Source organism: Camelus ferus, chromosome 20 (genome assembly GCF_009834535.1).
Source record: "Camelus ferus isolate YT-003-E chromosome 20, BCGSAC_Cfer_1.0, whole genome shotgun sequence".
Classification (NCBI taxonomy): domain Eukaryota; kingdom Metazoa; phylum Chordata; class Mammalia; order Artiodactyla; family Camelidae; genus Camelus; species Camelus ferus.
The window spans coordinates 27,815,729-27,828,653 of record NC_045715.1 but is presented as its reverse complement, the minus strand read 5'-3'; the positions used below and the strand labels follow the sequence as shown (position 1 = coordinate 27,828,653).

The following is a 12,925-nucleotide window of genomic DNA, read 5'->3' as shown; positions in this document are numbered from 1 at the left end:
ACTGCCCATCAACAGATGAACAGGTAAAGAAGATGAAATATGTATGTGTATATATAAAATAGAATACTCCTCAGCCATAAAAAAGAATGAAATTTTATCATTTGCAACAATATGGATGGACTCGGAGGGTATTATGCTAAGTGAAATAAGCCAGACAGAGAAAGAGAAATGCTGTATGATACCATTTATATGTGGAATCTGAAAAATACAACAATTTAGTGAATATAACAAAAAAGAAACAGACTCACAGATACAGAGGGCAAATGAGTGGTTACTAGTGGGGAGAGGGAAGGGGGAGGGGCAATATAGGGGTAAGGGATTAAGAGGTACAAACTATTATGTATAAAATTAGCTACAGGAATATATTGTACAACACGGGATATAGCGAATATTTTATAATAACTATAAGTGGAGTATAACCTTTAAGAATTGTGAATCACTATATTGTACACCTGTAACATATAATATTATACATCAACTACACATCAATTAAAAAAAGAGAAAGAGAGGGAAAAAAAAGATACTCGGTTTTAGCAGCAGAAGCCCAAGGTACAGAAGAGAGCTTATCTTGAAGAGATTTGTGGGTGCGGCTTTTGTCTAATTGAATGAATCCCAGTAAGATTCACAGGAGACCCACACTTTTTTTTTTTTTTTTTTTTTAGAGAATGACATTCACAAAACCCTGCCAGCTTGGCCTGAAAGGAATGAGGGCATATACAGTTTAGAAAGGACTTGGTATCCCCCGAAGAGGGACGGGCAGCAGGCTGAGAAAACTATGAGGGTGTGAACCTGGGCAGGCAGAGGAGGACTGGGGCAGAATCAAGAGCCCAGAGAGGGGGCCTCGGGCCGTGGGAAGTCACTCCCAGGTAGGAGTAGGGCAGAGTCCTAACCCAGGGATTTCCAGCATTTGCCCAGCTGAAGTTTAGGTTTCCTATGGATCCCTGACTCCCTTTGCATCCTGCTCCCCGCTTTTTTGACCAGGAACGTCTACGTGCTCATCCCACGCCTGTAGCACCGTTGTCTCTTGGGTGTGTGTCTGATAACTGGTCTCTCTAGCTCACGGTCTCCACACTGCGAACGGGGCTTGAGGAGCTGTAAATCCAGCCCAAAACCCGGCAGCCTCGTCCGCACCTGGGCCGGACTCAGAGGACCATTTCCTAGACTTCACACAGATGCCGTAATGGGATGAAACTTTTGGAGACCTTTCAAGAGGACGAGCATATTTTGCATGTGGGAGAAATGAAACTAATCTGTGGCCGGAGTGTGTACTGTGGTAGCTTTAGAGCAGAGCCGTGAGTTCACTGATATGCCTTCCTCCAGCAGACGGAGCCTAATCCCCCTCCCTTTGAGGGTGGGCTGGGCCCAGTGGTCAGCTTTTAATGAACAGAATATGGCAGAAGGAATGGTATGTGACCTCAGAGACTAGGTTTAAAAAGACACTGTGGCTTCCTCTTCACTCTCTCTTGGATCAGTCCCTCCAGGGAAATGAGCTCCCGGGTCATGGCAAGGAGCTGAGTTCTTGTTTCAGCTGCCATGTGGGTGGGCCACCTTGGAAGTGGTCCTTCACGCATCGTCAGATGACTGGAGCGCTTGCTGACATCCTGACTGCAGCCACATGAGAGCTTCTGAACCAGGAGCACCCAGTCAAGATGTTCCCAAATTCCAGACTCCCCCAGAGCAATCTGTGAGATGGTAAATACGTCATTTGTTGTTTTAAGCTACTCAGTTTTGGGGCAACTTATTATGCAAATGAGTTAGGATGAAAACCATGACTTTTTTCTCTTTTCTTCTTTATTTTTCTTAACTGGAAGCTAAAGGAAGAAAACATTTCAAGAAGAAAAAAGTGGACTACTCAGCTATAAAAAAGAATAAAATAATGCCATTTGCAGCAACATGGATGGACCTGGCGATCATCATACTGAGTGAAGTAAGCCAGAAAGAGAAGGAAAAATATCATATGATATCACTTATATGTGGAACCAAAAAAATGACACAAATTAACTTATTTACAAAACAGAAACAGACTCACAAACAGAAAACAAACTTACGATTACCATGGGGAAAAGGAGGGAGGAGGGATAAACTGGGAGTTTGGGATTTGCAGATACTAACTACTATATAAAAATTAGATAAACAGCAAGGTCCTACTGTATAGCACAGGGAGCTATATTCAATATCCTGTAATTATCTATAATGAAAAAGAATATGAAAAGGAATATATATTTATATATGTATAACTGAGTCACTAGGCTGTACACCAACAATTAATATAACATTGTAGCCTGAATATACTTCAGTGAAAAAAAGGAGCAATGAGTCATATCCAATGCTGCTCATCTTTCTGATCTGATGGTTGATTATTGGCCACTGGGTTTAGCAATGTGGAAGTCGTTGGGGTCTGTGACAAGATGTTTCAGGGAGTGGTACAAACAAACTGGAGTGGATTCAAGAGTGAACAGAAGGAGAAATACTGGAGGCTGAGAGTGAGCCCACCCTTTCAGGGGGTTGGCTGAAAGGGGCAGTAGAATGTGGAGCAGTAGCTGGAGGTGCCGTGGGGTGAAGAGAAGGTTTTGAATGTGTCACTGTATTCTGATTATTATGACACATGAGAGAGGGGAAAAGACAATGCAGGAGAGAGGAGAGAACCTCTGGGTAATTTTCTTGTGTAGAGGAGAGAAGATAGGATTTGGGGCTGAAGTGGAGAAGTCAGGCTGAGATGGGAAAGGGAGATGAGCATGGGGATGCAGAGGTCCGATGATGGACAGGTGTGGCTGGACCGAATGGACACTCCTTTCTCTGGGTCTCTGTTTTCAGAGAGGGAGGAGGAAAAGACACTAGCTGAGCATGAGGAGAGGAGGGGGCATTGGCATTTGAGGGTCCAGAGGATGATGAGAAATAGAGGTCTAGCAGGGAGACCATGGTTCACAGTGAGAGGCTTCAGCATAATAGATTGGTTTTTCCAGCCACATTCAGCTTTGGGACAGGAGGCAGGACAGAGTAAGTGGGATGCTGGATTCAACCAGGGTTGGAGTTTTGCTTGGAGTTCAGTGAACAGGGAGAGAGACAGAGAAATTGAGACTGTGTGCCAAAGAATGATTATAAGGGTGGTTTGTGGGTCCATGGGGATGGAAGGCATAGGGTGGCAGGACTCATGGAGCCTGGATCCCAGAGTGTGGAAGGGGTACTATGATCAGATGAATAGGACTGAGCTGGAGAGACAGATGGTGGTTGGGAATGTGGGTATGTCAGAGATGAGCTATCTCAGGTGCCCGAGGCAGGGAAGAGGACAAGACCACGGGGGGAGAGGCGGTCAAGGAACCAAGAGGCAGGGATTTGGAAGGAGAGTGCATGGGTCTGCATGGCTCAAGTTCACCAGGGATTATGGCAGGAAAAGTGTGAGTGACAGTGAGCCCGGAGTGAAGACCAACACAGAGGAAGGAGGAATGCTCCCGATTGTATAGGATCTGTGGCGGTGATGGGTGGGCTACAGTACAGCCTGGTGGTGGGAAGTCAGGCCGAGGGGCTGGTGTAGGGAGGACAGGAAGATAGGAAGCGGCAATGAGGAGCAAAGAGGACCCAGCCCTGTCTTCAGGCCTAGAGGCTGGAGGCCACAGGAGCAGAGAGCCTGTGTGTGCAAGGACTACAGAGTGCATGTTCCCTGTGGAGAGGACTGTTCAGAGAAGTTAAGGATCCAAGGGCTTGTGCCGATGACTTCAGAGGGCAGAGTGAGAAGACTGATGGATTTGGGGAAGAGTGGGGAATGGGGCTAATTGAATTTATAAGGCCTTACTGAGATGTGATTCTGGGTGGCGAGGGAAGACCAAGGAGCCCTGGGCATCTTGTCATGACTGGAGAGAGAGTAAAGGTGTGAAAAGGCTGGTGCAGGGGTCTCAGTGCTGGCTGTGCGAGGAGGGAGGAGGAGCCAGGAGCTTTCACAGGAGCAAGTGGAGATCTGGGGTCTCGCTCACTCTGCTCTGGGTTGTGCGTGGTGGGAGGGGTTGTTTGATGGAAACCTGGGGTCCCTCTTGACTCCTAAGAAGGCATGGGAACTGTGTGAAAGGAATAGCAGTAAATGGGTCAAAATTGGCTGAGTCTACCCTCAAGCGTAAAAGAGAGCGCGCCATCAATGTTTCGAAGCTGGGTAACAGCTGGATGACTTAATGGACCAGAGAAAGCCAGCTAGGGGTGTGAGAAATAACAAGCAAGCACTTTAACCTTAGAACCCCAGAGAGCCTCACAAAGGGGTATCTCAGAAGGCGGAGTAGGAGTGAGGGCTAGGAAACCTGAGAAGAAGTTGAAAGTCTGAGGAAGAAGCCACTGGGCTCCCAGGTCCTCTGCCTCCCGTGAGACTGAGAGGGGTCAGCTGCCCACATCCTCTCTCTTTCCTCTCATTCACCTCCCTGCAGAGAACTTGAGGTTAGTCTCCGATGAGAGCGAATCTCAGAGATGTTCCGCTTAGGACACCAGACATGACTGAGGGGGAGAGGATGCTACAGTGGGGCAGGGGGCGTGGGGGCTGAGGCGGTGAAACAGGCGGTGAGGCCCCTTCGCTTTGCTACAGTCAATGCCTAGAGCCCTGGCATCTGAGCTTCTCCCCACCCAGGGCAAGAGTTAAAGAGTCCTTTTTGGAGAAACTGAGCTGTCAAAGAGAGAAAAAAAGAAACCTTGCTTGTCATAGTCCATTTGGGCAGCTATAACGAAAGTACCAGAGACGGGGAGGCTTAAACAACAAATATTCATTTCTCCTGGTTCTGGAGGCCAGGGAGTCCGGGATCAAGGCACCCGGAGAGCCTGTGTCTGGTCAGGGCTTCCTGGTCCAAAGAGGGCCGTGTACACACGGTGTCCTGCATGGCAGAGGGGCAAGGGTGCTGCGCAGAGTCTCTTTTATGAATCTAAAGTGTAGGGTCTCTTATAAGAGCTCCATCCTATTGATGAGGTCTCCACCCTCATGACCTCATCACTCGCCAAAGGCGCTCCCTCCTGATGCCGTCAGCTCGGGGATTAGGATTTTAACATACTTATTTTGAGTGGACATATTCAGTCTAGTCCATGAAGCACTGTAACACACTGAGCATCCAAGCTCTTAATATGGATGGGTTGCTGAGAAGTAGCAGAAGTTTCCAGAAAGTTCTGAGGGAAGACAGAGGCCAATGAAGGGAGAACACAAAAGATACAAAAAGGCACTTGGAGGAAACAGAAAACACAGAAGGCTTTAAAAAAAAAAAAAAAAAAAAAACTTCAAGATGTTAAAAGGTTAATATTGCCAGAGGAGATGTGGCACCCCCAGATAAACAGGTGTGATATAAAAAGATACATTCAGAGAACAAATGGACCATTTAGAAATTTTAAAACATGATAGCACAGATTGTAAACATTTGAGTAGGAGAATTGGAACGGAACCATGAGGAACTTTCCCAGAAAATAGGAGTAAAGAATAAAAGATGAAGAACAGGAGAAAAAAAGATGATTAAGTTAGAGGCTCAGTTCAGAAGGTCCAAAATCGGGATCATGCGTCGGAGAGAGAAAACTGTCCTGCGGGGGACACGGCCTGGGGGAAGGCCAGGGCGGGCTCTGCTGGGGGTGTGTTGAGGAGCCCCTGCCAGCTTGTGCAGAAGAAGGGAGGGCTCACCTCACTCCAGAACCCGCAGCCATCCTGGTGGTGGTTCGAGGGACAGCGTGGGGGAAGCACAGTGATATGGTGACAAGGGGTGGCTACCTTGGCAGAGCATAGGGCCCTGAGAATGACTCTGGTCTTCAATTCCCACACAGTGAAGACGCACAGAGGTGTTGCCAAGAGGGATGTATGAGGGGGAGCAATCTAGGATGTGGAAACCAAAGGCAGGACAGCAGTTAGGTGACTGACAGAGGGGTCCATGTCCAGGGCTGACGTGGTGGGGTCTGGAAAGGCGGAGGAAGAGGCAGAAGCAACAGACAAACGCAGAACGGAGAAGCCTTGTAGCGTGTGGCTGAGTAAGGGCGGGGAGAGAGACAGAGATGTTGGGGTGATCTGGAGGCCTGGCTGAGCCATGGGGCTCCAGACAGGAGGAGGGGGAGGAGGAGGAGCCGTCATCAGCAGTGGTGGCTCCGGTTTAGTGGAAGGATGCTCCCCTGGGCTTTGGCTCCCAGAACTGGATGGTGCTGATCCAGATGCAGACTAAGGCATCTGAGACATAGTGGGCCTGGACCTTGGAGGAGGCCAGGGCTGGGAAATCCTCAGCTCTGGAGCAAGGGGTGCAGCCAGGGGCACTGGATCAAGTTTTGGAGGCTTTGCCCACTGCAGGGAATTCAGAGGGCAGAGGTGAGGGAGGAGCTCCTGGGGCCTTGGGGGAGACCGGCCATCCTTCTTGGGTCCTGAGGCTCAGCAGGAAGCACCCCGGGCCCTGGGATCTGAGCAGAGTCAGGAGCATCAGAGACCTGCCTCTGCGTCACACACAGGGATTCCTTAAGGCCCTGAGATGTGAGGAGAAGGAGGGAACATATGAAGTCACTTGAATCCCTTTTTTGACTTTATTCCCCTCTCCCCACGCCTGTCCTTCCTCCAGCCAGCTTGCACCTTCCTGACCTCATCCTGTTTCAGGTCGTCTTCACCTTTGTGCTGCCCTCACAGCTTTCACACAACCCCGCCTCCATCTTCCCTTGTGGGTTCTCTTCCCCCCAGAGCTTATGACTCTTTCCTCATGGGCACACCCTCTCTCCTTCAGGACGGAGGATGAGGCTGATGGCTTTGGGTTGGCATTCCTGGAAGGGCGGATGTTGGGAGGGACTTCTGGTTGTACAGGTCAGTTATTTATGGAGGGGTGAATGGGGTGGGGGTGGGGAGGGGGGAGAAGAGGAGGAGGAAGAGGAAGAAGGAAGAAAGGAAGGAAGAAAAGAAAAAGGAAGGAAGGAAGGAAAAGAGAAGAAAAGAAGAGGGGAGGGAAAGGAGAAAACATAGAGACCAAGAAGCGTGGACAAGACACTTGAAAGTTTGCAGCTGAAAGACAAGGTGGGCCAGATACGGACAGCGAGGGTTTAATCTGGAGAGCCCCATCGATGATCACTTTTCCTCCATCTGTGTTCTCTGGTTGATTCCCTCTCCAACCCTCTATCCAGGGACAGAAGCTGCTCCCTGCTCCATTTTCCCCCGAGTCTACTCACTGGACAAGTAGGGCTGACAGCACCAGGCTCTTGGCCACAAGTAACCCACAGAGCACGGGGACCAGGGCCCTGGAGGCTGCAGGGCTGGACCAGAGGGTGGAGTTTTGTTGCCTGGAGGACAGAGGAGCAAAAAGGGGAGAGGATGGGACTAGGGCGGCACTTCTGTCTGAGCCAGACCTGTAGGGAAGAGGGGCCCACCCTGAACCCGAACTCACAGTGAAAGGGCCGTGATGGTGGTAGAAGCCCTGGGGGCCTCTCTGGCTGCTCCCTTGGAGGACACACAGCTCTCAGTCTGAGAGACCAGGTCGTGGGGAGCCCAGGTGGCCTGCATGGAGGCAGAGGCTGCCAGGGAAAGAGAAAGGACCTTGGTTAGTCGAGGGTGGTGGGGGAGTGACTGCCCTCCTGTTGTGTTGACCAGAAAGCTGGAATAGAAAACTGGACTGGACTGGGAACAGAAGCCCACTAGCCCCAAAGAAAATCAATCTGGGGCAGTGGGGACCGGGCTGTGAAGTTTCCTGGCTCAAGACTAGACAGACTTGCGGCCCAGGCTGTATCCGGTGCCTGTGGAGGTATCCCTGGTCCTGGAGGAACACTGGAGCGGGAGTCAGGAGGCCTGGCCTCCCTCCGAGCATTCCTGCCTCTCTGGATGGGCCCCCTCAAGTGCGGAAACAGTTCCCTGCCTTCAAGCTTTCTCATCTCTGACATCCATGTTCTTTCTCAACACTCCTGGGGCTGTGAGGGGAAGGGGGCCCCTCATGGGGAATTTTAAGAGCTGCTTTCACATCCCCGTCCCTCCTGCTTTTGCAGCAGAGCCTGGCTGCCCGCTCCCCACCCCTGCAGGCCAGTCTGGGTACATGCCTTTTACAAGCCCCCTTCTTGATCCCGAGGCTTTGTGAGCTACCTGCCCACCACCCCCACGACTCTGCCTTCCCAGGATGACCCCAGGCCTACCTGTGCTCAGAGCCAGAGGTGGAGACCTGGGGGAGGTTCTCTCTGGAGAAGCAATGGAGGCTGTTAAGGAGAGAGAGAGGACAATGGCTGCTGGGGAGGGGGGCAGGCCCAGGAGGGAAACAAGTTGTTTGGGCTCCAAGGCTGTGAAAGGAAGGGTGCTCTCCATGTCCCACTTGAGGTCTCCACACCCACCCAGGCTCCAGGAGAGGAGCAGTCTCTCCCAAAGCGCAGGGGGGTTGGCAAGGGCTAGGAGAGGGCTGGAGGAGAGGGTGCCTGAAGCTGGGGCACCCTGGGAGATCTTCCCCAGAGAGATGGCCAGGCTGATGGACACATGGACAGGATCCTGTCCCACGCAGTCACCAGCTGTCTCTGAGTCTGCTCCAAAGGATGACCTGGAGCAACCCATGTGCCCAGCCTGGAGGAGGTCCTGAACACTCAGGGAAGATTCTAGCCCTGAGCTACTGAGTGTGTCATCTGTGAGCTGGTGCCGGCCCACAAATTGTAACCACCTGCAACAGGGTAAATATAGAAATTAGGAGTAAAGAATTGGAAACTTTTACATTAGTTTGATATTGCCTCAAGGTCTAAGCATGTGATTAGAAAACTTGTCTATCAAACAGGGTATAGACCAGTTTGGGTGTCGTTAAACTGGCTCGGAGGGTCGCATCTGGAGCTGTCTGTGTGCCAGTAACACAGAGGGTCTGTGATACCTTAAGGTTAGCTGGTAATTATGACCAACTGTGGTTACCACTGTAGTTTGTAACTCCAACCCAAAACCGTATAATATCAGCAGGACTGACACAGTGTGCTTACCAACGTGGTCAAAACTGTGAATTACATGAAGATGAATGTTTTGAAATGGAGGTCATTCTCTTTATTATGTGATAAAATGGAAACTGATCATAAAAAGTTGTTATTGAATGCAGAGTCACAGTCATTACTGAGAGGAAACCTTCTGCTGAGAATGTTTCATCTACGGTAAGAACTGCTCATGTTTTGGGAAGACGGTTTGTAAGGTAGATTCATAATAACTTTTTAAAGATGCGGACTGCACAGTCAGACTTGCTTATATTATAGCTTTAATGTTAATATATTTATGTAAGGAAAGAATGCAACATGTTTCGCAATGGCAAATAAAATCTCAGGACAAAAACAAAAATTAGAAGCTTAGAAGTCTATTTTCTATACATTGTTATGAAATGTTCTTAATTTAGTAATAATTATCAACAAAATAGGTGGTGATTTTGATATTGCATATCTGCAAAAGTACTCATAAAAAACCTCAGCAATTTGATAGAATGTTTTGAATTTTAATTTCTGTCAAAAGATACAAGATTTAAATTACTTAAAATATAATCTAACTATAATTTTGTAAGATAAAATTTTGGAACTAGCTCCTGGATTGAAGGATTGAAGATGCATTTTGAAAATACAGCATCACTTGCTTCCTTTTATGAAAGTTAAAAATAAAAATATTGAGCTTGTTGAAATTGCTGTAAAATTCCTTTTTTGTATTTCTGTCAACTTACCTCTGTGAAACCAGTTTTCAACTCTGAATGCTATTAAAACAAAGCCTCAAAACAATTTCTTTATATATTTTCCCCTAAGAGTTATCAGGTCATTAATATTACTCAAATCAGGTAAGTTAATAAGCAAGAAGAATGCTCATTTGTCACATTAAAATCTTTAAATAGGGATAAACAAGGTGTTTGTTCAAAGTGTGAATATTGGCATTTAATATGAAAATAGCTATTTCACTTCTAACTTTTTTTTTAGTTATGACTGAGGAACAACAAAACGTTTCAGGTATAACGTGAAGCCGCTATCTCAGTCTCCTGGTGCACACTTTCAGTGAACAAGGTGTGCAGTTTTTACAAATGAACTTTTCCTCCCTGTGTTTGTTCTGGTTGTATTTGTTTGTTTGTTTGTCTCTGATTGTATTTACTGAAATGTAATTTTATGTCTGTTAGATCTAATAAGCATTTTGGGTTTGTACTTCATTTTTTTCTCATTTTATTTTTCTAGTAATTCATTTAAAATATATTTATTTATTTATATTTTGTTGGGGGGGGTAATTAGGTTTATTTATTTACTAATTTATTTTAATGGAAGTACTGAGGATTGAACCCAGGACCTCGTGCATGCTAAGCATGCATTCTACCACTGAGCTATACCCTCCCTCCTAGTAATTAATTTTTATTGTATTTTACAAAAAAAAATAGTCATTGATGGATGGGAGAGTTTTGTTTTTTAAATCTGTCTTAGTCCGCTTAGGCTGCTGTAACAAAGCACCACAGATTGGACTTGTAAACAACAGAGATTTATTTCTCACAGTCCCGGCCAGAGGCTGGGAGTTGGAGATGAGTGTCCCAGTGTGGTGGGATTCTGGTGAGGCCTCTTTCAGGGTGTATCCTCACATGGCACAGAGGATGAGAGGGGTCTCTGGATATCCCTTTCATAAGGGCACTAATTCCATTCACAGAGCCCCCACCCTCATGACCTAATCACCTCCAGAGGCCCCACCCCCTAATACCATCACACTGGGGGTTAAGATTTCAACATATGACTTTGTGGGGGACACAAACATTCAGTCAATTGCAATCACAGACACTCTGAGAAGCTCTGATCTAGACTGAGGTGGGCAAACGTTTTTGCAGAGACCACAGAGTAACGACTCTAGGCTTTGTGACCATACGGTCCTCAGTCTGAACCACTCAACTTTCCTACTGTAGCATGAGAGCAGCCATGGACAATACATAAACACACAGGTGTGGCTGTGTCCCCCAAACTTTTATTTACAGACACTAAAATTTGAATTTCCTATAATTTTCATGTGTCAAGAAATATTTTGTTTTCTGACAACTTTTCCCAGTCATTTAAAAAACATCCTTAGCTTTTAGACTATAGTTCATTGGCCCCTGACCTGGGCCAAAAGGAATGGACAGACCAACATGATACCAACATGGTGGTGGGGGGTGGTTTTGTGGCCAGTGGACACACACTTAATCAGCACCTCCTATGTGCTAGGTACGGATACCTTCTTCAGAGATGCCAACTGGCTTGGGCTCCCCTGTAGCCAAGTCATTCAGGCTCCGTCTGGTCAACATGCTCCACTGATCTGTTTGAGCATCTCTGAGATTTGCAAATCATCAAGAAGACAGTGGGTGAAGTGGGTGCATGTGTTGGTATCATGTTGGTATGCATGTGTGGGCACACACTCAGGTCCTCAAGGTCTGTGTTCCCAACAGCCTTCCCAGGACTCCTGGGCTGGGGACGGGCAGCCTTGCTTCCACGACTAGGCAACCAGGGGTCACCAAAAGGGAGTGAGGGGATCCCAGGGGAAGGGGCTCACCTGGAGACACAGCCAGATAGAACTTTAAGGACTTGGAGACAGAGTGGCTGGAAGCGTGGTAGTTTCGACACCAGTAGTGTCCCGAGTCTTCCTCCCTCAGATCAGTCATGGTGACGATGAAGAAGCCTTCATCCGGGTTGTCCCAGATTGAGAACCGAGAGGCCTGAACCAGTGTGTGGGGACTGGAGCTAGTGACCAGCCTCATGCACTTGAGTGGAGACACCTCCTTACACCAGCCTTTCTTCTCGTAGGGCCAGCTCTTGGGCGGGTACTGGCACCTCACGGAGAGGGTCTGCCCTGCCACGCTTTGGAGGTGCTGAGCCCCTGGGAGTGCCCACGAGCCTGGAGAAGAGGCTGCCAGTCAGGGCCATGCCAGGGTGGGCTTGACCCCCAGCACCCTGGCCACAGAGCCACTTGCTCGGCGCCCCCTCTGACCCTGAGTCACACCCTCCCCTCCCTGTGCTCATCCCTCCCTCCCTCCTCACCTGGGAATGGCAGCAGCAGCAGCAGCAGTGGGAGTGGGGCTCTCCAGGCCACAGGGACCCTGCTCAGTGTGCCGGCGGGAAAGGACATGGCGGGGGGCACCCGGGAGACGGAAACAAAAGATGGCCCAATTCTCCTTGGCTCTTCCAGCACCTCTGTGATGGACAAAATGAGAAAGGCCTGGCCTGGGTGGGGGAGGGGGAGACCGGTGAGGCCAGATTCTATGGGGAAGTGGGGCTCTCTAGCTGCAGCTGGGACTCCGGACCCGGAGGATGCAGCCCTGCTCGGCCCGCAGTCCCGAGTCCATGAAGAAGCGGTTCCTCTCCTCTGTGCCTGGCTGCCCCTTCCCCACTGTGACCTGCCCCTGGGGGAGGAGCTGAGCAGGCCAGGAGGAAGCTGTGGTCAGGCGCCCATGCTTTCTCTTCTTCCTCTCTTTGTGTACTGCCTCTTCTTCCCAGCACCCTGGCTCTGCCTTCCTCTCCGGGGAAAGCCATGCCAAAGGTGGGTGACAGGCTCAGGAGCACTTAGGGGTCTGAGCAGGAGCCAGAAGCCCCACTGGTCCCCAGGCTGATCGGTTGGGCCTGCCTGGTGGGTCAGTGGTCATGGGTGGGGAGAGAGGGGAGCAGAGGAGCCTGGACCCGGCATCATCTCTGCACCTGTAACTGTCCACCTGCGGATATTAGAAACATTTGTGTAACTAATACATAAAGAGATGAAAGGGCCTAACATATTTCTTTCAAGAATGTTAGCACTTTTAAGATTTAATTTTAAAAAGATGCAATTTACAAAGAGTAAGAAATTAGAGAAAGAGAGAGATGGATTCGGACCATCCGCCAGCACTATGTGGAGGTGTAATTCCAGTTGTGGCCACTGGTGGCTCTGCAGTCCAACCCCTGCGCTGGGAGCTCCGTGTAAAGAATCAATGATTGACACGGGAATTTGAATCCATCAAGGGGAATTGATTCTAAGTCCACTGCTTTGCTCCGCCCCCTCGACTCCTAC

General features: G+C 48.9%; 1 protein-coding gene across 1 annotated transcript; it reads right to left on the bottom strand.

Annotated features, from left to right (window-relative positions):
* Positions 1–455: 455 nt before the first annotated feature.
* NCR2 (natural cytotoxicity triggering receptor 2) lies at positions 456–12,244 on the bottom strand. Its single transcript, XM_032463529.1, has 6 exons — positions 11,926–12,244; positions 11,441–11,782; positions 8,089–8,148; positions 7,353–7,479; positions 7,138–7,248; positions 456–1,682 (listed from the first exon to the last, which is right to left on the bottom strand). Exons 1-6 carry the CDS (start codon positions 12,011–12,013, stop codon positions 1,574–1,576), a joined length of 837 nt encoding a protein of 278 aa, XP_032319420.1. The 5' UTR covers positions 12,014–12,244; the 3' UTR covers positions 456–1,573.
* Between the last annotated feature and the right edge of the window lie 681 nt (positions 12,245–12,925).

Excerpts from the sequence above, each read along its gene's own strand:
- NCR2 (XM_032463529.1), bottom strand. The coding sequence starts at position 12,013 with ATGTCCTTTCCCGCCGGCACACTGAGCAGGGTCCCTGTGGCCTGGAGA. Across the intron at positions 7,480-8,088 it reads ACCTCTGGCTCTGAGCACAG|CCTCTGCCTCCATGCAGGCC; the intron begins GTAGGCCTGGGG and ends TTTCCCTGGCAG. Across the intron at positions 7,249-7,352 it reads ACCATCACGGCCCTTTCACT|GCAACAAAACTCCACCCTCT; the intron begins GTGAGTTCGGGT and ends TCTGTCCTCCAG.